Source organism: Diabrotica undecimpunctata, chromosome 9 (assembly GCF_040954645.1).
Source record: "Diabrotica undecimpunctata isolate CICGRU chromosome 9, icDiaUnde3, whole genome shotgun sequence".
NCBI lineage: Eukaryota > Metazoa > Arthropoda > Insecta > Coleoptera > Chrysomelidae > Diabrotica > Diabrotica undecimpunctata.
The window spans coordinates 24834026-24860048 of NC_092811.1; the positions used below are offsets into that span (position 1 = coordinate 24834026).

Here is a 26023-nt window from a genome sequence, read left to right on the forward strand (position 1 = left end):
TTAGCTGCTTCTAACCATGTTCCCCATCGCGTTAAAATAGGTTGTGGTGGAAGAGGAATGTTAGGTAGCATTTCTTTATAAAGTTGAATTCTTATAGGAGATTTAAGAAATACTTTTTTGACACTGGATATCATGGTATTTACAAGAGGAAACTTTTTTCGTATTTCCTCTGCAACTCTGTTTAATCCATGCGCTACACAAGTATGGGAAAAATATTTTTAAATTTTGTCCTGCTTTCACCATATAAGGAGCAGCATCCCATAAAATAAGCAGTAATTTATTAGAAGGAATAGTTGTCGGAAGAAAAAAAGTTGCTAATGTTTCTTGTATAAAACGCAAAATTGTTAAAGCATTTGTTTTCTCAAGTTGCTGGCATGAAATAAGATGAGATTTTGGTAAGGTATCTTCTTTAAGAACACCAATCAATAAATGAGCAATATACTTTCCTGAGGAATCAGTGGTTTCGTCTACAGATATGTAAAAATAATTATCTGCAATTTCTTCCTTAATATTAATTAACACCGACGAGTATAGCCCGTTCACATTATTTCTTCTTAGAGACCGATCACTTGGAACATTAAGTTTGCAATATTTTTTTAGAAACGAACTAAAATTTACATTTGCTAATTTTGAAAGCGGTATGTTTGCAGACACTAATGCGCGACACAAGTCTTCATTAAAAGTTTCTTGCTCATCTAATTTTTTTGAAGTAGATTGGAAACATTTAGCCATTGAAGTTTGATGTTTTCCTCCTATTTTTCCTTTTTTTGCAATGTGTGAAGCAGTTCTCACATGTTGGTCTATCTGAAATTTCTTCTCACATGCTATCTATAAATAAAAATAAAAACCTTTATTTTAACCCAACCTTTAAAATATAAAAATATACAAGGTGTTTTTGGTTAATCAAATAACTGGTTTGGAAAAAAAAACACTCGCTAAGTGTTTTAAATGCAGTATTAATCCACAAATTAGTTTTTGTTACTAACCATTAGTACATCATATAACTTATTTTAAAATTCAACAAAAGTTTTTTTTTGTTAATTCAATTACAATAAAAATAATTGTGTTTTAGAATAGCTGACTTCATAAAAAAAGTAAAGGTGAAAAATTTTTCTAAATACACACCATTGTATTGTACCATGGACAATTTTTTCTCACTAAAGGAAGCTATTTTTCATTTAAAAACAACCTACGAGTACTAAATTTCAAGTAAATACGTTTATTGGTTTTAAAGTTATTGTTGTTATTAACTAAAAGAATTTAATTTTTTTTAATTTTAACACCCTGTATCTCGAAAAGTAAATAAGTTTGACCCCTCATTAACTATATCGTTTTGTTCAATTTTTCGAGAAGTATCTACAGCCAAACGTTGTAAGTGTCATTTGGAAACACCCTGTATGTATGAAATATTTGATATTTAATAGAAAATATTAGATACTTACAATTTTGCCACAGACTGAACAGTAGATTTTTCCCATATCCATAGACAGCTCTTTATAAGGTTTAATCCAAGTTGAAGCACTGGTTGTTTTAGGCATTATAAAATCACAATCTTCCTTTTTGTTACGCACAACGAGTGTTTACGCTTTGAATATCAAAACAAAAATGATTTACAAATCTGAGCATCAAATTAGAAATGTTTAGGTACCTAATTCAATAAACTGGGAGATTTTGGAAAATCCCTAAATTAGGAACAAAACTATTAGCCGTTTACCTGCTGTTAAGATACAATAAATTGTAGATAGATTTGGGGATTAGATCATAAAATGCAAATGAGCGAACCCTTAGCGATTATCCAATAACTGAATGCCTCAGTGACCGAGACTTTCTAAGAATGTTGAGGGCTACTTAAATTGATCTTCTTTGAAATTGTAAATGTTTTGTACCTGTAGAGATTACGTACTTAGATCATTTCTTGATTAAAATGACTACAAAATTTTATACAAGAATTGAAATAAATTGGTATGTTTAAAAATTTTCAAATACAGTATAAAAATCTGAACTTTTATGCACTTTATGCAAACTTTTATACAAATATGCCAAAATATGAAATATTTGCATAAAATATGCACAATATGCAAAATATGCAATATGCATATTTGCCGAAGTCTACTGATTACTATAATATAATTTTTAGAGAGTCAACATTTGTCATTTAGAGGAACTAGTACAAAGTTTAATCATACACTCATAATGGTAATTTTTTGAAGGCAATGAAGATGGCCAAATTTAATCCAGTTTTTAGAACACCTTAACACAATCAGTAAATGTAAAGATAACAAACCTTTATTTCACAGTACTTGGAACAGCATTTTCAAACTAAGCTAATCAATATTTCAGTCAAATCAATTCGTAATAAGATAACACGCATTATCAAAAAAGCCAAATATTAAAAAGTATTTGGAATTTGGACGATAATTTTAAAATATTTCTCTAGCTACAATACTTGATAGAGATTTAGATTTCGAAGCTTAGGAAAGAAGTCCGTGTATTTAATTACGAAATAATGCGACTGACAAAAAAAACGCGAGATAACGATGATTACGTGTGACTTTAACGTCAAAATTGGTCGTGGTGCCGAAGGAGACAACATAGGAGCACACGGTCTCAGTACCAGAGACAATAGGGAAGATAGACTGGTACAATTCTGCGTAGAGAACAACCTGTTTAATCAACATTCTAGAAGGCTATACACTTGGAAATCACCTGCAGACAGAAAAGATAAAATTGTTACAAATCAAATTGACTTCATTTGCTCGACAACAACATCAAAAACTGCATAAAATCTACTAAAACATATGCTGGAGCTAACATTCATAGCGATTACAATCCAGTTATAATGGATTTTAGACTAAAAAGGTTTCTTAGCGTCAAGAAAAATAGATATCTCACAACTGAAGAATCCCAAAAAGAAAAATGAAATAAGTATTAAGGTTGAGAAAGAAACTCTAGAGAACTTGGTACAGACAGACGTTGAAGTAACATGGACTGCTCTAAAAACTAAAATAACAAAGATACAAGAAGACGACATCGGGTTCACGAAAAACAACAGAAAACAAGAATGGATAGGTAACGCAAAAGATCATGGACCTCGTGGACGTAAGACGAAAACATAAAACAAAGCCAATAGAATACAAACATTAGAACATTAGAGTGAAAACATTAGAATTTATGTTATTATCGAGGATCTGTCTTATCTTAAATTCACCTGGTCAATTGTTGATATTCCTGGAGTGATTTCGGCCAAAGGTACACATCTGTGCAATTGATTTTAAAAAGGCTTTTGACAAAACCCGACATAAAAAATAGAAATATAGGGAAATAGGGATTTTTTAATTACACTGAACCGGTCAGATACCTACAGTACAAGTCTGGTTTCTTCATTTATTTATTTTTAATTTTCTGTAGATCTTTTTTCACCATGAATCCATGACAATTTGCTGGTTAACTTTTTTTGTTGCCTGATTACATTAACCTCATGTTGTTTCTTTACTTACTACCTCCATACAAAAGGCAGGTTGGATTTCTACTCCTGAACAAACAACATGGAAGGAAAGCATAAACTGTTCGCAAAGTGCAAAAAACCTGATCGATGAGAAAAGAAAACTTAGGAAAAAGTTGCAAAACACACACGCTCCTATTGACAAACAAAATTTAAACAGATTTACCAGAAGACTTAAAAATCTATTAAAAGAAGAGAAAAACAGGGGGATCCAAACTTACTTAGAAAATTTGACTCCGTCCAAAGACACCAATTATTCTATATGGAAGGCGACGAGAAAGGTAAAAGGTCCACAAGACGCCATACCTCCTCTAAAAAATGTCAAAGGTAAATGGACAAGAACAGACACAGAAAAATCTGAGACATTCGCTGAACATCTTTCTACAGTATTTAGTCCATTTAACAGAGTAGTGCCATTAGAACAAGAAGAACCATTTAATTCTTTTCTTGAGGCTCCATATCAAATGGAACTACCAATCACCAAGTTTAATATTAAAGAAGTAAAACAGATAATAAAGAATGAGATACAACCCAATAAGGCTCCGGGATTCGACCTCATAACGGGTAAGATTCTCCAGGAACTAACCAATGACTGTTACAGAATAATCACTATGATCTTCAATGCTATGCTTAGTCTGCATTACCCCCCCTTTGCAATGAAAAGTGGCACAGATTATACTCATTCAAAAACCTGGTAAAGATCCAAAAGTCCATGTCAACTCATACCGACCGATTAGTCTACTCCCAGTCATCTCTAAGGTCTTCGCAAAACTTCTGCTACGAAAAATCAAACCAATATTGGACGAAAAGTGTCTCATACCTGACCATCAATTCGGTTTTCGTAACCAACATGGTACAATCGAACAAGTTCACAGACTATACACAACAATAAGAAGTAGTCTCGAGAACAAGCAATACTGTACTGCAGCCTTTTTAGACGCCTCTCAAGCTTTTGACAAGGTGTGGCATACAGGACTTCTGTAAAAATTAAAGAAAAATTTACCTTACCCTTACTTTAAACTGCTTCAATCATACCTTACAGAAAGGAGATATCTGGTGAAATATAGTGAAGCCTATACAAAACTCTACCCCATCCTGTCTGGTGTACCTCAGGGTGGTGTGCTCGGACCGATTCTGTACCTGATATATACGGCTGACTTGTCAATAAGCAATAACCTAACGCTTGCAACATTCGCAGATGATACTGCTTTCTTGGCCTCTCGTGGCAACCCAATAATAGCATCAAAGAGACTGCAACTACATCTGAACAAAACAAATGAATGGCTTAAATTCTGGTGAATTAGAGTAAACCCCTCAAAATCCACACAAATTACATTCACTCTAAGAAGAGGTACATGTCCACAAGTTAACCTCAATGGACATCCTTTGCCCCAAAAGCATGACGTAAAATACTTAGGTATTCACCTTGACAAACGTCTAACTTGGACCAAACATATATGGAAGAAAAGGCTTCAATTGGGAATTTTATACAGAAAACTTTACTGGATGTTGGGAAAAAACTCTCACCTCTCAACAATTGTCCCAATTTAGATGTGTCAGAAATTTTGGTATTGTGAAAAAGTACACGCTCTTGTTGATTCATAAATCACCTACAAGCTAGTCATTGAATATAGCAGTTGAATATTTACGTGTTGGTTGGATTCAAACCTATTTCCGGTACAACTAGCGCAAAAAGGTACTTTTTATCTATTTTAGCATTAGTTATCGCAAATACGTAATATACTAAAAGTAAATACAAATATTTACTAGAACGCCGAACCACAATTATTTGTAATCGGCAATTCCGACGATAAGAATATTCTTACAAACTCATCGAATACTTCATGTGGTATTCAGGCTAATTCGAATTTGTTGGAAGATAAGATTATCTTAAAAAAATTATATATTTTAAAATATCGAACTCGCTGATAGTTCTTCTAATACTTGTATGTGTGAATCCAGTCAATAACGCACGCACAAAAATTCGTTCTATTATTCTAAAGATAAGAAGATAATTTTCCGAGTATTGATTTCCCTACACAAACGACCATTTTTTTGCTTTTATTACTTTATTGACCGAGATAATAAAATTATAGAAACATGGGAAAACTTCGATGTTTTGTAAGTGATATTTAATAGCAGAATAAAAAGGATGTTAGCAAATAGTGTATGTTTTGATTACAACTAATAATTATTTTTAGCGTTCTAAATCAGTGGATTCAGTTTATACATCTGTAGAGAATGGTCAGAACGATATGAATAAAAAACAGTTTTTTAAGAGTTGGAAATTGTGGCAGAAGATAGCGTTTATTTCGGGTGTAGCATTGTAAGTAATCAAAATATTTTTTAAATTTATATCCCTTTGTCTTGTATTGTCTAGTTTACCATCATACTAAACATATTTAGTACCGTGAGCGTGCGGAGTATTTTTTCGTGTGGATGCAGGGCCATTCCGAGGGCATATGCCGTCCGTGTGTGGGAGTAATTTGGCCGCCCTCCCCAAACCCAACATTCCCAGAAAGTTTATAAGCATTTGTAAATCAAAAAGTTAAAATAATTTTACGTTAAAAAAAAAAACAAAATTGTAAGAAGCATACAGAGTTTATACAGATTTAATACAATATTATAATTTTACAACGTATTTGTAATGATCTATATTAAAGGAATTAGTACATAAGTATAAATACAGAACAGGATGTTAACATAAATCACTAATAAGTTAGACAGTAAACTTTGCTTTTCTAGCCTTTTTTAAGGCAAATGTTTTAACAATGTTATATATAACACATCTATATTTTCTAAAATATCTTTTTTAATACTTCTTTTTCTTCCTCTTTATAAGAAATTCTGCTTATGTGGTTATTCCATCCTTTTTTCTATTTTTTTGTCCATTTATTTATACACTTTACATTACATTTTCTTCTAATGTCTTCACTTCTCCTTCGATCTCTCAGTATATTTCTTGTAATTCTTCTCAGTACTCTCGTCTCTGCCGTTTCCAGTAACCTTTGCGTTGTGGCTGTGTCGAGTCTTGTTTCTGAGGCATATGTCATTATTGGTCTTACACTGGCTTTATAAATTCTTGACTTCATCTCAGTGTTAATGTGTCTGTTTCGCCATATAGTGTTATTAAGGCATTCTGCCAGTCTATTTGCTTTTTGTACTTGATCTCTCACTTCTTTGTCGAGGTCTCCAAAGCTAGACGCTGTAATTCCCAGGTATTTTATTTCCATTACTTGTTCATTACTGATGCCATCAATTTCTATTGGTCCTTTGCTGACTACTATTATCTTAGTTTTCTGAGATGAGATTGTCATATTAAATTCTTTTGCTCTTATGTTAAATTTGTGGACCAGTTTTTGCAGACTATCTTGGGCAATCAATCTTGCGTCGTCTGGGTAACAAAGTATTTTTATTCTTTGTTTCCCATTCGGTAACCTCTTCCTTTGTTAACGCTTTTGATGATTTCATCCATGATTAAGTAAATTGAAGAGCATGAGGCTCAATGAGTCCCCTTGTCTTATTCCGCTGCCTTTTTGTATAGGTTCTGTAAGTTGTCCATGTATTCTGACTTCCATTTTGTAGTTTTGATGGATGTTTTGGATAGGTTTTATAATATTTAGGGGAACTCCTCTATTATACAGAAGATGAATTACATCTTTGAGTCTTACTCTGTCAAACGCTCTCTTTAGGTCAATCAGACTCTAGTGATTTCTCAGTAATTTGATTTATAACGAATATTGTATTTGTACACGATCTTTCACTACGAAAACCCTGTTGTTCTGCTAAACTTTTCCTCTGATTTATTAGTACTTGTAAAATTTTAGTTGTAAGCTTTAGGGTAGTATTTAACAACTTTTCAATACTAATGCTGGATAAATCTGAAAGCCTTTTTTGTCCCATTGTGGATCGTTGATATTTTTTTATTATTTTAATTTTCGAAAAGCTTCTTTCCCCACTAGCTACTGGCACAAGTAATGTTAAGAAAATTCGCATGGCAATTACTAAATTTGGAAATAGATAGATGAGGTTATTGGTGAATACTTAGTTGATGACATTGAATGTGTTCGTTTCAGGTGAAATATAGGGTACATAATTGTCAATTTCATCATATAAATCTTGACTTAAAACATATTTTTCATTTTTCGCAGGATCATATAAAATATTTTCAAGAGCTTTACATTTGACAGACCTAATTGCATTTATTTTAATATCTTCATTTTGTTGCTCATATATCTTGTTATGTTCACCCTTAAAAACTTAAATTTTGGTAGGCAAAAAATAAATAACAAATTATAATTTTTAAAATAGAAAATCCGTCTCTTTTTTTCCATATTATTAATTTCTCATTTATTGAATCAGTTGTTGTTTTAGAAGAAATCGATAAATCGATAAATTCAATATATTATCCAACTTTTTGATTTTTCATGCCATTCTATAACTGACTTAAATACCTCCAATCATTATAACACTCAACAAAACAACTAGGAAAAGTTTTAGACATTTTTCAAGAAAAACAATATACACAATCTTTTGATTTAGAATATTCCAACCAAACTCTTGGAATTATTTCCGCATTACACAATCTTTTTATAATACAATAGGGTCTCGTTTTATGCGGTGGATACGCATATAAAAAAATCGCATAAAAATACATTACTTGCCTTGAAAAAGTGGGGATACGTTGTGTAGGCCTTCTAAAATTACATAAAACCAAGACAAAAACAAAAAAGTTTCCAGAAATTAAAAGAAATAGGCTGCATGATAAATGACGTCGAATATCTGGAAAAAATTCATATAAAAGCTTAAGAAAAACTTGTATTCAATACTTAATTAATTTTATTTTATGGTAAAGTAATAGGTACATACTATAGTTTTACATTTACATTTTTAATCGTTATCGCTATACTTTGCGAAGTATCTCAAAATCGTCTTCATCGTCAGAAGAAACTGTCTCTGCAATAGATATTTGTGGTAAATGCGATGGATTTTTACAAACTTCATTCTCGTTCTGTGTTACTCTTATTGTCTTATTTGAACGGAAGCAAAAATGGAAAATTGCTTCAACACGTCTTTTACTGTTAAGTGCTCATTTTCTAGTTTACTTACAATTAATTTGTAAGTTGACTTTATGAAATATTTTTTAACGTTGCGATTATGCCTTGATCTATTGGCTGAATAATGCTTGTTGTATTGGGCGGAAGAAATACTATCTGAACGTTTGGATGTTCCAAGTGTGGATGACCTGCTGCATTGTCAATAATTGATAAAACTTTAAAATAGGCTTCTACTTCTGACACGAAGCAATTATTGAACCATTCTGTAAAAACGGCTGTTGTCAGCAAGGCTTTCTTGTTGGCCATCCAATGCACTGGCAATTGTTTTAAATCTTCGCCTTTTAAAGCACGTAGTCTAAGAGATTTATTTATTAAGAGCGGTTTCCACATCCTGATGCATTGCTACAAAGTAATAATGTTACTCGATCTTTACTTGCTTAATATCCACTTGCAGTTTTTTCATCCTTTGCGATGTAAGTACGGTTAGGCATTTTTTTCCAATACAGTCCCGTTTTATCAGCGTTAAATACTTGATCGGCACAATAGTCTCAATCTCAATAATTTTCGCTAGCTCCTGTGAAAATATTTTTGATGCTGCTTCATCGGCTGTTGCACTCTCTCCTGTAATCTTGATATAATGAAGCGCATTTCTTTTTATAAACCCGGTTAGCCATCCTTTGCTAGCTGAAAATTCTTTACCAGGTTTTTTTTTCTTTTATGAGAGGGGGTGGTACAAATGTTCGAAACATACCTCGGTCCTAGAAAGTGGGCAGAACCGCCTTCCAGCCTCGGTTATGCAGGACTCCTCCAGCGTGGCCACGATGATATCCGAGGCCGCGCTCTAGGCTTGTTCGAACACCATCGCCGTCAGTGCCAGAGACCTACCTGCTAAAAAAACACCCTCCTCAGCGGTGAATTACCGACCGGATCGCCCTGATTGGCACGCAACATCGGCACAGCAGTCAACCGATCTTTCATTCACGCACAATTCTCACACATTCTACGACGGAATCCTTCTCTTCCTCTAGTCCTCCCTGTTCATGTCAATCTCACCCCTTCTCATTCTGCCTTATCTTCTTTTTTGGTCCTGGACACCTTGCCTACCTTCGGGTCGCCTTTCTTCTTGTTCCTTTCTTTCCAATGTTGTCACATATCTCTGAACTGCTCTCCACCGATCTGACGACCTAAGCATCTCCTTCACCAGTTCAGTGACTGATTGCACCATGGACGTATAAACACAGATGGACTCAGTTATTTACATAAAAATGTGAAGCCAAAATTATTTGACTAGGTCACATTCTCAGCACCTTCAAATGTTGTCACATTTTTTTATTAAAATATCTTATTCACGTATCGCTGAAAATATTACTATATTTATTTTATACTCTACAGGTGCTATCAAACCAAAATAACAATTTATTACTTATATTAATATATTTAATTGTAATTAAAACATCAAATGTGCACATAGTGTGCATATCATTTAATAATAGCGTATAACAGATATCAACCAATTATTTTATATGTAGAAGCATTGAAACCTATTTATTAATGGCAACGGTGTTTACATTTCTCTGTCTTATGGCTCTACGTCAAACTTCAAATGCTGTTCCATGTCATGTCCATGTTTGTTTACTTTTTACCCAAGATGAGGAAAAGTTGTTTTTCGATATTTTGGCTGTATTTTAAGTGATATTTGTAAATAGTGAAATAAACAAATTATAATAATGATGCTACAGTTTTGCATTTGCAAAAAAAACGAAATATTTACATCCCAATGTCTCATTTAATTTGTAAGTACTGTTTGTTTACATTATTTAAGATGAGGAACTGAGGAAGCCTGTGTGTTTATATTTGAAAATATGTCTTTCATAGGCGTACCATTGGGCTTATTCATATTAATTAATGTATTGGACAAGATATTAGTTCAGTAGTAGTATAGACATTTTTAAATTGTAAGTAGACATCTGATTAAAAAGATCTGTTTAGTAGCTTTTTAATTTAATATTTCTCATGAATTAACAATAAATTAGTGAAATGAATAAAGCTCATTTATTTTTCTATGTAGGTTTCCAAATAATATTGATTAATGATGAAACTTACTCTAAACTTCAACAGAGAAAACAGTATAAAAAAACCTTTCAAAAGCATCCTTTTTGGTTATTTAAACTTGTAAGGAAGCTGAAAAATATTTCAGATTTTTTAATAAAACTATAAATATCTACAATAGACTAGTTAAAAACCTTATGAATATTTTGATTAATAAAACCATACAAAATGTCCCAAAATCAATCTATGAGCATTTTGGTGACCATATGTATGATGAAGATGCAATCGATGGTCACTCTATGCAACTTTTAAAATTGGTTCTTGAGAAATATTTTAAAATTGGAATTCATCATGAAACGAGGACTACTTTAGATGATAACACCGTGCGCATAAGAAGCGTTCTTACTAAGATTATTTTATTTCGCAATCAATAAAAATTTATTTCTATACCAACGTCTTCTATTATGTCTATTTACCATTTTTACTTTAATATTTCTGTTCGGTAAATAGCTTTCCAATAATTTATACATTTTCACGCCTACTTTTTAATAAGTAGGTATATTTGCAAATAATTTTATGTCAAATGCCAGCAACAGCTTTGGAATGATCAATAAATAATTTTGTAGCAGAAACCCTTACTACGTGGAATCTATTGATATTGTATTCAAACAAATTTGTCACAATTTGAAAAAATATGTTTTAACACATTATCAATAAATATAGGTATGTACTTAAATTTGACAAATGTATATTTTTTAATTGTTTTTTTTTTATCGTAGGATTATTTGATACCTATTAAAAAATTAACTTGAGCTCAACTATATTTTATTGTATTAATTTTAAAGCAAATAAAATTGTATTTTATTTTTTCTATAAAAACGTGTTTTTATACATTATTACTACTTCCAATTATTAACGTCTCCCCGCGAGTAAAAATTCAAGCACGCTTATGCTCATTGAGGAAATATCACAGTCTATCGATACCCGTTTTACCCCCCTTTACCCTCTTGACCAGGAATATCGAAGCTTCAAAACAATGCTTGTTTAAGGTATCTTATTGCTGGGTCCATCTATGTTTATACGTCCATGGATTGCACCCTACTTCCTAGCTCTCTCTCAAGCAGGCTCCTCTCACCTATCCATCTATCGCATACCAATAAAGTGTGTGAGACAGTGTCCGATATTTCACAATACAGGCATAGACAAAAATAAAACAAGAATTTTCATAAATATAAATAAAATTATAGTTAAAAAATTTTATTAATTGTATTTGAAAATTTGAAATACATTATTAACGTCAGTGTTATTACTGAAACCATGCTAAAGAGGTAGATATTCAAGGATTTTTAGGTATAAAATTTTAATAATCTTATATAAACAGCATCCCTTTAATTATAAATATTTATAGAAATTTAAATTTAATTATATTTAAAATTTCTATTCCTTTATTCATCCTTCTCAGAACCTCTTTGTTTGTGACGTGTTCTGTCCACGATATTTTCAGTATTCTTCTATACAACCACAGCTTGAATGATTACAGTTTTTTCATTGATGTCGCATTCAAGGTCCAAGATTCCATTCCATAAAATAAAGTCGAAAAAACATAGCACCTCGCTAACCTAACTCTTAGTTCCAATTTTAAATCCCTTGTACGTAGCACTCTGCTCATTTTGTTGAAAATTGCTCTAGCCTTTTCTACTCTGATTTTGATCTCCTGAATGTAATCATTTGTGGAGTTAATCATTGTTCCCAGATATGTATATTTGTCCACTTGTTGACGTTGGTTCCGTTTGTTAGAAGATTCTCGTTATTTCTTTCGAGTTTTCGATATTCTCATACATTTTCTCTTCTTGACATTCATTGTTAGACCATACTGTTTTCCATACTCCGCTGTTCTGGTCACCAGTCTCTGAAGATCTTCAATATTTTCGGCTAAGATCACAGTGTCGTCCGCATATCTAATGTTGTTAATGGGAACTCCATTTACCTTTATTCCAGCTGTTTCACCCTCAAGAGCGTTTTTCAGAATCTCTTCGGAGTAGGCATTAAAAAGAATTGAATTTACGAATTGATAAATTTATAATACTACACAGGTATTATAATAATAAACTACAAAGGTTCAAGTAGTTCAAATGATTTCAAATCACGATAAATGTAAAATTGTACAATAGTTATCTTTTATCTTCCAGCATCTCTTAATTATTGTGATTTCTGCGTATCTTGTTTTTGCTTAACGACTATAATTCCCATTATAAATCTAGTTTTACCTATTTAATACGCAATGTATATAAATTCGTTGACTCTTTTGAAAAACAATAAGTTACAGGAAATTTGATTTAACTGATAACGAGTTATTCTCACAATGCATGATTACTACATCGCTACGAGTCTACAAATAATACTTCGATATCTTTGATAAACGTACGATAATTTCTAATAAATTCTGTAAATTGTAATAAACAACTCGACGACATACATAACATACATTTATGAGAAAATAATTAAGAATTCAAAAAAGGTCTCGAATTCATTATTTTTACGACCAGATAATAAAACTGAACTGATCCAAACACTCATTAGTATCAAAAGCAAATCTTCCTGTAGTACTGATCGACTATCCATTAAAAGTTTCTTAAATCTCCCAAAAACTGTGTTGGAAGTCCTGGTCTCACTAATTAACGATTCCTTTGAAAAAGGTATATTTCCAGAGTGCCTAAAGACAGCCATTAGTATTCCTCTTCATAAGGGTGGTGAAAAATCGAATGTCTGCAACTATAGACCTATTGCCTTACTACCGGTCTTATCAAAAATTATTGGGAGACTTATAAAAGCCCGACTTATGTCCTTTCTCGTTGAAAACAACATTTTATCACAAAGTCAGTTCGGATTTTTATCTAATAAATGTACCAGCGATGCTATGTTTTCTGTACTACATGAGGTCTATCAGGCACTAAACAATAATCTTTATACTGCGACTGTTTTTTGTGACTATGCCAAAGCTTTTAATTGTGTAAACCACGACATTTTTATAAAACAACTAAATTTCTACGGAATTCGAGGTATTTCTTTGAATTGGTTCCTAACTTACTTGAGGAATAGAAAACAACTAGTTAAAGGAAATGATACTAACTCTAGTCACAAAATCATTGTATGTGGAGTACCACAAGGTTTAGTATTGGGTCCTCTACTTTTCCTTATCTTTATAAATGACATCACTAACTTAAAAATCGAAGGAAAAATTTTTCCTTTTGCTGATGATACCAGTATCACCTGGCGGAACTCTAATACTGCAACTGTTCATGCAACTATAACTTCTGATCTACTTAAAATAAAAACCTGGTCCGACTCTAATTTACTCTCTTTTAACGTGCATAAAACAGAAGAATTATCCTATAAAAGAGCTCTTTAATATTTGTTTCTTAGTACCAGCCAGATCAGTATCGTTGATTCCGTAAAATTTCTTGGTATTTTTATAGACAGCAACCTTAAATGGTCCCTTCATATTGATTTGTTTAGTAAGAAACTAGCCTCAACCTTACTATGCAATAATATCTGATTCGAAGAAAATCAATTTAGCATCTATAACATATTTTTCTTTGTTCGAGTCTAATCTTCGATATGGTTTTTCATTTTGGGGTTCTAGTACAACTGCCCAATCTGATGTTATTTTTAAATTACAAAAAAGACCAATACGGTATCTTCTTGGCCTCAGTAGAATAACACATTGCAGAAGCTACTTCAAATAACACAGGATTTTAACTCTTCCCTCTTTATATATTTTAGAAACTGTGTGCTTAATTCATAAACATCTACAGGTTTTTCTATCAAGACCTAATCATGACTAACTACTCTACCAGAATTTCAACCTTTGATGTATATTTACCGATCCCGTCCACTGAGTTGGAAAAATCTATATTATATTAGACAAAAAAATTATGCAGCCATCTTTGCAACTTAAATCTACAACTTCTTTCCTTAAGTTTTAAGATTGTGTGTTTTATTATATTCTATTTTGTGATATTGATGTAATGATGTATTTATGTAATTTTAGTAAAGTTGTTTTTTTTTTTTTATTTAAAGAAATAAAGTCGCATCCACCCAAAGGTTATTAGCGACATTCCTGTAACATTTGTAATAGTATTAAATTTAACATTTTTGTAATAATCAATCATTGTAACAATTAATTACAATTTGTGAACAATAAAACATTTGTAACAATTAATTAAGTTAAATTTTGTGTAACATATTTATACATTGTAAGTAACCTAATAAATTGTTCGGAACTAAACTTTTGATGAGGAGTGCTTTTAGGTTATTTGGCAAATTTTAAGACTGTCTTTGATTTACGTATTTAGGACAGTCTATCAAGAAGTGCTTTATACTGTCTACTGTATTGCATGTTTCGCATTTTGGAGGTTCATTATTTGTGAAGAGACAGGCATGAGTATACCTACAGTGTCCAAGTCGTAGATGTGGAATAATAGTTTGGCATCTTCTACTTCTGGCTGTGGACTTCCATGAAAAAATATCACTTTTGATGGTTCTGAGTTTCGAACTAGAGTCATTCCACTCCCGATTCCACGCACTTAACACCTTATTTTTGAAATAAACTTTTAGATCGCCTGCGATACTCCGACACTGTGTTTCTGATGTGTCACTGGTGATAGCGTTACGCGCACTAGTATCTGCTTCTTCATTCCCTTCTATGCCTATATGAGATGGTATTCATAGGAAGTGGACTCTTCTGAAATTTTCTTGAGTTTTCATTAATTTGGCCCTGATAATTTTCTCAATGGGGTGTTTAGGGTATACATTTTGCATAGCTGTGACTGCGCTGAGAGAGTCAGAAAGGACTAGACAACAAGGGATGTTTTTAATTAATGTTGGCTTAACTGAGATGTGTCACTTTCAGCTTCCGATGCCTCACTGTTAATATAATTATGGATTTTTTTCATTATGGACCTGAATTTACGTTTTATGGATCTTTCTTTTAAATGAGGATAAACTTGACTGAGCATATGGGACAAAGCTGATAGGTCTGAGGTATATTCTTTAATTGTGGTTATAGGATCTGCTGACCCCATAATATTCATTAGGAGCATGTTAAGTTGATCAACGTTTAGAGGGAAAGATAGAGGGTGATTTTCTATGAAGTTTTTAGCAGGGTCAAGTAAGAGAGAAAATGAGCATTCAGAAGTGCTTGCTGAACTAATTTTAGCTTTTTTAGATTTTGCTTGGACTTTAGGTGGTGGAAAAATGTTACGTTCTTGTGAAGATGGATCTGCTTCAGGTGAAATAATTTCATCAAAGTTTCTTTTTGGTTGATTAATTATGTGACTGTCCTTATTTGATGAGTCTACTTTGTTCGGTATCTCCGGGATATTGGAAATAGACATTTGTTCACATTGAGAAGGGTTCGTGTCATTGGATGCTTGTAAGGATATATTTGTTGCGCTGGATACCGATGCTTCGTTGTTTTGGTTGGGGTTTATTTGAGCTAGTGGTTCGGAGCACTGTGAAGCGATGTGTCCTGGCTTCTTACATCTAAAGCAAACTAAACTGTCTTGAGAAATGAATATTCTATATGTCGTGTTGTCAAAAACAAGAGTAAATGACTCTGGTAGTATTAGATTGTGAGGACTGATATAGATTTGTCTTCGGAAACTAAGGATGTGATTGTACTCAGGCATAGAAGCACTTATTTTAAGGAAGGTCATGGGAGAGACAGGAACTATGCCGATTTTTTGTAACTCACTGATTAGCAAGTCGTGCGGTATTGAAGGACATACGCCGGAGAGTACAAGTCGTTCCGCTGGTGTAACTAACCTTCTTGCTCTGACAATTTCACCTTGTATTTCTATTTGACCGTGATTATTCATAAAATCGTCCACTATTTGTTTATTGGATAAATACATACATATGCGATTATTAGATAATCTAGAAGAGAAGATTATATTTTTCGGTTGAATTATATTTCCAAGTGGGAGAAGGTAGTCTTGAAGTTTGGTCTTTTCTAAGGCACTGAAGATAATTGCTTGGGACTTTAATGGAAATTGCACTCTCGACGCTGCCGAAGAGTATGACTGTGACGTGTTTATTCGATTTTGATGGTCTTGTATTGTAGAACTGTTGTGTGATTCCATGTTTGAATTCATTTCGATAAACGTTTGTGAAAAGTAAGTCCGACTCTGTACAACTGCTAAAACAGGTATATCGGTCTTTACTAAGAGCGGTTTTTTGCTGGTAAAACTGGATTTGTTTATTGACAACAATAACAAATAATTGCAATTTGCTGACTTTAATACTAATTTAACTGGATATTATGTAAGGAGTTTGTACACTTACAGTTTATTTCAATATATCACTAAGATTCACAATTTATAACTTACATTAAACTTTGTTAATGTTAAAAATATTCGGAGCCCATATTGAATACAACATTATCTTGTTTACTTTTTGTTCATCTTCTAGTAAAGTTGTTGTTGTTATATTTCTGACTTTTTGTAAGCTTTGTCCATAAAATTGTACAATTTTCAGTGACAATAAAGCGTATTTCTAAACTTTTCCTCTCTGCTCTAGTATTCATAACATAAGACGATGATCCTAGGACAAAATTGATTAGCAATAGGATAAATATAAATAATTATTCTAACATCAATGTATATTTTTGTTGCAGATTTATCATTCTACTTCTCATATTTTTGGCAATATGGGTAATATTTCCACTTGTATTTATGAATACGATATCACTACAAAGGTTCTTCATATTCTTTAATTGTAAGTATAAAAACAATAGGTACGATAATAATTATCTGGATATTATAATATAATAAATTACACTTTACACTTTAATCAAAAAAAATTTATTAACTTATACATCATAGTAACAAAAAAACACCTGCCACGTGATATTAGATCATAAACTTTTATGATGAAATAAATAAAAAAACAATAAACTATAATCTATCAATTGTTTCCCAAAAAAATATGTATATATTAAAGACATTTAAATTTATAACCTTTCAAAAAAAATGATTAACCGTAGCTATATGTTAAAAACGTTGTAAATAATCGTATCAAACAGGTGGATTTCTCTTATATGAATAATGGATTCTTTTTGCTTTTTAAAACCATATTATATGAGCATTCCTGGCCAACTTCACATATTTTCTAGAAACCTTAATTTATTTTATTTATTTATAATGTACAATGAAGTTAGTGACTATTATTGTTTTGTATAAAACTTAATGAGGTCGCTGGTTAAATGATAATCGATAAATAATAATAACGATAAAATGTAATAATTTGTTTGTAAGAAAATTGGCGACAAATAGCAAATGTTCGTAAATAGATATGTAAAATAAAATGCAATTAAAATAACAATTGGCAGATTTAATATCTTATTGTCAATTCTATATGAGATTCACTTACCTTTTGTCTGTGGTTGGGCCTCGCTCGGAGTCTAAGGGTAAAAATGGGATGCACACCCGATGCTGGTTTGCTTGCTTCTGTTCTTGACGAGAGGTTGGTGTCGAGTGGCCGATCATACGAAACCAAATATGTATGTACGCGAATCCATTGGGGTGGTTTAGGACCTCCGTGAATAGCCGTAAATTAAGCTTAAATTGGCATTTTAAACTTTCTACACAGAGAATGGGTACGTTTCCTTAAGGACTCTGAAGTGTTTGGCTTGATAAATGTTTCCCAAAAACATGTTGTTTTCAGACAAGTGAATTCTCAGAACTTGACAATAATTAATCAGCCAATTTGAGTTCGAGAATTTAAAGGATGAACTAAAGCCATATTATACTTAGCTAATATACTATGACTGAATAAAAGATTTAAAACTAAATAAGGTCATATTCTGAATATTAAAAATAAAATATTTAAATGAGTCTTGACACTTTTCCAAACATTCTCCGCCCCAAAACGAATGTTTTTAAAAACAACTACAATGATAAGGATAAAAAACAAACACTGAACTATTAATGTAATAATAATAGAAAAGAAGAAAAATGTAATTGTTAACAAATAGGTAGTGGACAGATCTTGACCACCGGACGTTGTAGGATGCCATCTGAAGCTGTCCTCAGACTAACAACGCGTACAATACCGTCGGTGCCGTAATGCAACTCAATGATTCTGGCCAATTGCCAGCGAAGAGGAGGCTGTTGTTCATTTTTTATGAGGACTAGAGAACCTTTAATGAGAGATGGGGTTGGACTATGCCATTTAGATCGCTCTTGAAGAGAATGAATATACTCTTTAGACCATCTTTTCCAAAAGTCCCCCCTTATCCTTTGGATTAACTGCCAACGATTCAGACGGTTAATCTTTAAAGCGCTTAGATCTGGATCGGGAATTGAATCCACTAAGGGTTCAAAAATTAAAAAATGGCCAGGAGTCAGTGCCTGCAAGTCATTAGGGTCAGAGCTTGCTGCACACAAAGGACGAGAGTTAAGAACTGCCTCGATTTGAGTCATAAGAGTATAGAACTCTTCATAAGTCAAAATTTGTGTACCCAAAACACGATACATATGGTTTTTGAATGATTTGACCCCAGCCTCGGCTAACACATTAAAATGAGGGGCACCGGGTGAATTAAAATCCCAGGTAATAGAAAGAGTCTCAGCAGCAGATTGAGCTAGTTTAATGATTCCGTTGCTGGCTCCCTTAAAATTGGTACCTTGATCACTCCTAATGGTTAGGCACTTACCGCGTCGAGATACAAATCTACGAAAGGCAGCCAAAAAGGACTCAGAACAAAGATTTGAAGTTACTTCCAGATGAATGGCCTTTGTACTCGTACACACGAATACACAAACATATCCTTTGTATGTTTTTGCACCTCTATGTTTGGACATTAATAACGAGAATGGTCCTGCAAAATCCACACAAACAGACAGGAAAGCACGTAACGGAGTAACTCGGACAGTTGGCAAGTTTGCCATAAAGGGGTTGTAAGATTTAGGTCGGCATCTAAAACAACGAATGCACTTCGACAAACAGCGATGAATGGCACTTTTCGGAGACATAATCCAAAAACGCTGAAGCAATAAATAATGCATAGCCTTTAAACGAGGGTGCAGATGCGTTTGATGAGTCCATTCGATGATTAAATCGGTGAGACGATGAGTTTTGGGTAATAGCAATGGATGTTTTACATCAAAAGACAACCGAGACTTTTGTAATCGACCTCCTACTCTCAAAAGACCATATTCATCAATAAAGGGTGCGAGTTTACGAAAAGGTTTGGGTAACAGCGAATTTTGTTGAATTTTGAGGAAAATATCCGAAAAAACCTCAGCTTGTACGTGCTTAATAATGTATCGTAACGCAGATTCCATCTCTAAATGACTGTTTAGGGAATCTGAAGAGGCAGCATTGTTTTTTCTTTGAAGTTTAGCCACGAATTTTAAGACGTAAACCATGACTTTCTGAATTTTTATCAGGGATGAAAATTTTGAAAGTAAAGTAGAGATGATATTATCCGAAATGACCGGTATCAACGATAATACAGTGGGCAATTTTTCTTCTAACATTTCCGTGGAGTGGGAGGAGTGAAAATTAACTTGAGAGGGCCAACACTCCCTTGACTTCGAAAGAAAATCAGAACCACGCCACCAGAGTGAAAATTGTAGTAGTTGTGCCGGTGTCAAACCACGACTAGCACAATCAGCAGGGTTTTAGTTAGATGGCACATAATGCCAAGAAGAACATGGTATAAGTTCTTGTATGTGTCTTACTCGATTGGCAATAAAGGTTTTCCATTTATGCGGAGAAGAATTAACCCAAGTAAGAGCAATCGTGGAATCCGACCAAACATGAATATCGGAAAAAGAAAAGATATGCTTAAACGACTCTTTAATGAAGGCGACTAGATCCGCCAGCAATACAGCTGCCAACAGTTCCAATCTTGCAATAGATTGTGTCTTCAGAGGAGAAACTCGACATTTAGCACACACAAGTACAGTTTCAAATTTATCAGAAGTACTAAATCGGAAATATACAACGCTAGCGTATCCTAACTCTGAAGCATCGCAGAATCCATGAATCTCAACTTTGTGAAGACAAGTGAATTCTCAGAACTTGACAATAATTAATCAGCCAATTTGAGTTCGAGAATTTAAAGGATGAACTAAAGCCATATTATACTTAGCTAATATACTATGATTGAATAAAAGATTTAAAACTAAATAAGGTCATATTCTGAATATTAAAAATAAAATATTTAAATGAGTCTTGACACTTTTCCAAACAATTATTATTACTAATTTGTTGATTATTGGTTCTTTTTTTATTTTGGTTTTTCCTCGTTTTTGTTTTCATGCATAATAACGTTATTTTTGGTACGCGAAATTACTATGGATATAAATAAAACATATACACTTTTCATGTGATCTTAAATTATAAAGTACTATGTTAAAGTTTTACAGTAAAAATACTATTTGTTCCGGCACAGGTCATGAAAGTTTCACTAACTCTATCTCATTATGATGATAAAATCCAAGTTATTTTGTACTTTTCTTTTGTTTTCTTGCTTCAGTTGGAATTTCTCCAATAGACAACAGACAATCGGTCAACAGCATTGCTGCTGGCCATTTCCCATAGTAGCCTCTTTCAATGTGCAATATATACTGATGAAAACTTTCACCATTCTTATGTCATACTACACCCAATTTTGCAATAAAAGTTGAAAAGTTGTATAAAGCCAAACCCTCTAAGGTCTTCTTCTTCTTCTTCCCCTTTATAAGCAATTCTGCTTGTTCATTGGCGGATTAATACCTCTATGGAAGGTTGTCACTCCATCTTTTGGGTGCTCGTCCGATACTTCTTCTACCGATTGGTGACTTATCCCTTGCTATTTTGATGACACTGGTCTCCTCCATTCTGCTTATGTGGTTATTCCATTCTATTTTTCTATTTTGTGTCCATTCAATTATACACTGTACGTTACATTTTCTTCTAATGTCTTCACTTCTCTTTCGAACTCTCAGCGAATTTCCTGTAATTCTTCTCAGTACTCTCATCTCTGCCGTTTCCAGTAGCCTTTCCGTTGTGGCTGTATCGGGTCTGAGATGAGATTTTCATATTAAATTCTTTTACTCTTATGTTAAATCTGTGGACCAGTCTCTGCAGACTTTTTTCATCTTGAGCTATCTCTTCATATTGGGCTTGGTCAATTGGGTAATTGGGTTCCAATTGACCATCTTAAAGGCATACTCTAATACCGTTATGAATAATTTTGGTGACAATGTATCTCCTTGCCTTATCTCACGTTTTATTTTTATCGGTCGGGTTTTATCGTGTATCTTAACCGTCATAGAGGCATTTTTGTAAATATTGTAAATAAGTTCACTATACTTATGGTCAATCCTGCTGTCTATATATGAAAGTGAGGACAAGAGGTTTATTGTATTCTACAGATTTTTCAATGAGTGTCTTTACTGTACGGAGTTGATCCATGTTACCATAATTTGATCGGAATCCTGCCTGCTCTCTCGGTTAATAGAAATCTGATTTTTTCTCCAATCTTGATGTCACTAACCTAGTGAAGAGCTTGTATATGTGGTTCAACAGGCTAATAGGTCTATAATTTTCCTATAATAAGTCCGTTCTATCTCCTTTTTTATGCAAAAAGATTGTTATAGCATTGTTTCATTCTTTGGGCACTTCTCTTTACTACAATCATAGATTAAACTTCTTCTTTATGTGCCGTCTTCTATCGACGGTTGGCGACCATCAAACGATAGGTTTCTCTGTTTTGTGCCGCATATATTATGTTCGCAGCTTCTGGTATTTGAAATCATTCTCAAGTTTCTCAGCCAGGATTTCTTCTTTCTGCCCAAACCTCTTCTACCTTCAATCTTGCCTTCCACGATAAGCTGTAGCAGACTGTACTTATCATTACGGAACACATGGCCCAGGTATGTTGCTTTCCTCCTTTTAATAGTTGTTAATAATTCCACCTCTTTACCCATTCGTCTTGATACCTCTGTGTTGGTCACTCTGTCTGTCCAAGGTATTCTCAGTATGCGTCGATACAGCCACATTTCTAGAGCCGCTAACTTCTTTATAGTTGCTGCTGTTAACGTCCACCCTTCAACTCGGTTGCGGTTGCTTAAGAACTTTCTCATTTTGATGAATTTGGATCTTGCTATTTCAATTTGGATCTTAGTCTCTACGTCTGGGTCCCACTTATCATATACTGTATGTCCCAGATATTTAAATCGGTGTACCTTTCAATACGTTCGGCTTCAATATTTAGGTCGATATGTTGAATGTTCTTTTTACTGATCACCATAAATTTAGTTTTCTTTCTATTGATCTTCAGTCCAAATTGGTTGCCAGTTGTATTTACTCTATTTGGCATCATCTGTAAATATTCGATGTTATCGGCCAGTATAACAGTATTATCTGTATATCGAAAACTACTTATTGGTACGCCATTAATCTTGATGCCCTCGTTGTACTCTTCCAGTGCCTTTAGAAATATTTGTTCCGTGTACAGGTTGAAAAGCAGTGGCGAAAGAATACAGCCCTGTCTAACCCCTCTCGAAATGCTTACGTTTTCACTCACCATATGTCCATTCTTCCTGTGAGCTGTTTGATTTCAATATAGATTTTTTATAATCGGGATGTCCTCAGTGTCAAGTCCTGTAAGATGTAATAGTTCTATGAGTTTGTCATGTTTGATAATATCGAATGCTTTCTCATAGTCGATAAAACAGGCGTAGACATCTTTCTGTTGATGCAGACATTTGTGAATCAAGACTTGTATTGCAAAGAACGGCTCTCGAGTTAAAAAAACCGCATCTACAACCGAACTGTGTTTTACTTATGCTGTGTTCTAATTTTGCTCGTATTCTGGAATGGATAATACGCAAGAATACTTTAAGGGTGTGACTCATTAAACTTATAAGGCGATATTCACTACACGTCTTGAAATTCGATTTCTTGGGAAGGGGCACAAATGTAGATTTCAACCAGTCCGATGGAATTTGACCAGTATCGTATATCTTATTAAACAGTTCCAATACTACATTCAGGTCTCGTTAAAAACTTTTAAAAATTCGACTGGAATTTCATAGCATCCTGTTGCTTTCCCATCTTTCGTTTGATCTATAGCTTTTATCACCTCACTTTCCAATATTTTTGGTCCATTCAGATCAAGAGTGTTCGTAGAAATATGACGATAATGCGTAAACAAATATTTTATGTAATTTGCCCAAGTCTGTAACTGCTCTTCTTTATCTACAATAAGTTTGTTGTTCTCGTCTATTAACCTACCAAACTGTTTTTTCTTGTAAGTATAAGTAAACTCCTTGATTTTTTATTGATTGATGATTAGATTAAACAATTTCCTTAATGTATGTAATAGCATATCTCCTCCATTTACGATAGCTTCTATTTAAATTCCATAATCTTTGAGGCTTTGTTATTTTTCATTTTTCTTAACGCTTGTCAAATCTCATCTACCTTTATCTCTGGCATTAGTTCGGAACCTTGATTCATGACCTTCTTTGAAATGGCTTTTTGTATTCCTGTTTGATCTTCTTATCTACGTCCATACTACTTGATACTATTTCATGTTGCTTGTTTCTTAATTTATAAATTTCGCATTTCCCATTCGTTAGCTTTTTACGTAGAACTTTTAGGCTGTCATTTTCCTGTATAGTACGTTTAATATTATCGATTTTAAATTTCCTTAAATCTCTCCTGATTGCCTTCGAAACAGTTTTATTCATTTCTCTTAGAGTGTGGCTGACTGCATTCTTATCGCTTCTCATTTGTCTTCTTTGATCCAGTATATGGACTTTACTATCTGATTTTCTTTTATAGACTAAATTTACAACTTACAATATATTTTTTTATACTATTATGTACATTTTTCAGTTCAAGATCCAAAGAATCCCGAATTCAACAATCCTCAAAAATATGGCATGAGCGGGGTAGTAAATTTCTATATAACCACCAAAGATCTGTTAGACGGCTCTCTAGTAAGCATCGGGGCTTGGCTTCTGTTACCTGAAAAACAGATACAATCTACAAAAATCGCAGCCCATGATGACAAAACAGCAACTGAAATCATTAGAAATACAGATTATCCAATTGTAATTTATCTGCATGGTGTTGGATGTAACAGAATAAAGCCGAAAGAAACGTATGAAGTATTACGAAAGCACTTTTTGCTCATTTCACTGGACCACAGAGGTAAGTAGTTGCCAATTTTTTGTATAAACAATTTTTGATAAATAAATTAATTGATAAATAAATTTAAAGATAATGAATGGATATTATCGGCACAAGGATATTCATAAATTCACGTGGATTCAGCCAACGAGGAATTTGAAATCAATAATCGATTACTGTATATGCAAAGAAAACTCCACAATAAAGGTTAATAACGTTAGGGTCCATCGAGGAGCAGAATGTGGATCTGATCACCATTTGCTTAAAGCGTCACTACTATTTACATTTAAAGGAAGCCAACGACATAATGAAAACGAAAGTTCAATGATACTGCAAGACATTTCAACAAAGAGATATAATCTACAATGTTTTGAAAATGAGTCTACCCAGTTTCTGTATCGAATGAGGTTTAATCTGAAATTGCACGATGTTTGTTACTCCTCACCAATTAATATGTACAACGAAATTATGAAAGCTCTTGACGAAGCTGCAATGGAAGCTATTGGAGAAGTGGATAGCATAAAAAATAGAAATGAATGGTGGAATAAAGAAATAGAAGATCTTGTGGGGAAGAAGAAGAATATGTATAACAAATGGCTAGCAACAAAGGACCCTTACTATCGACAACAGTACAACAGCTTAAACAAAGAAGTAAAAAAAGAGGTAAATAAAGCCAAAAATGAGATGTGGAATGTGGAATAAAGCCTGCGATAACGTAGAAAATTTTATGGGTACAGCAAGAAGTAAAGAAGCCTGTAAAACAATTAGAGGTAGTAGAGCAGATAGAAAAGAATACAGTAGGTTAACTCTAATAGCCCCAGAATTATGGGTCGAATATTATGAACAAATGCTAACAGAAGATCGAACAGAATTCCAAGATATTGGCTACCAAAAGTATGATATTTCCTACCGCGAAGAAACTGAAATAACACCAGAAGAAATTAAAAAACACGCCAACGCTATGAAAAATGGAAGGATGGGGAGTACCCATTGAACTGATTAAATATGGCCCTGACAAACTATTTCAGCTATTGGCTTATACTTTTAATTTATTCTTGAGAGGAGAAGAGCTACCCCCAGAATGGAAAACTGCATATATCAGCAATCTATACAAAAATAAAGGCGACAGAAAAGATTGTAAGAACTACCGAGGGCTTAGTGTAACTAACTCAATCTGTAGAGTCTACGGGAATTGAAGATTGCTGGGAAGACGCAGAAGATC

General features: G+C 33.3%; 1 protein-coding gene across 3 annotated transcripts in view; it reads left to right on the plus strand.

The window, feature by feature from the left end:
- The window catches only part of LOC140449691 (lysophosphatidylserine lipase ABHD12-like), a 74324-nt gene that overhangs the window by 32271 nt on the left and 16030 nt on the right, over positions 1-26023 (plus strand). For 2 of the 3 annotated variants that reach the window (XM_072542975.1, XM_072542976.1), the window contains exons 3-4: positions 17285-17385; positions 24505-24822. In XM_072542975.1, coding sequence (XP_072399076.1) covers positions 17285-17385; positions 24505-24822 — 419 coding nt within the window. Of the gene's footprint in view, positions 1-5407; positions 5624-5703; positions 5829-17284; positions 17386-24504; positions 24823-26023 lie in introns of those variants that run through there. The other variant, XM_072542974.1, reaches the window with a different exon arrangement.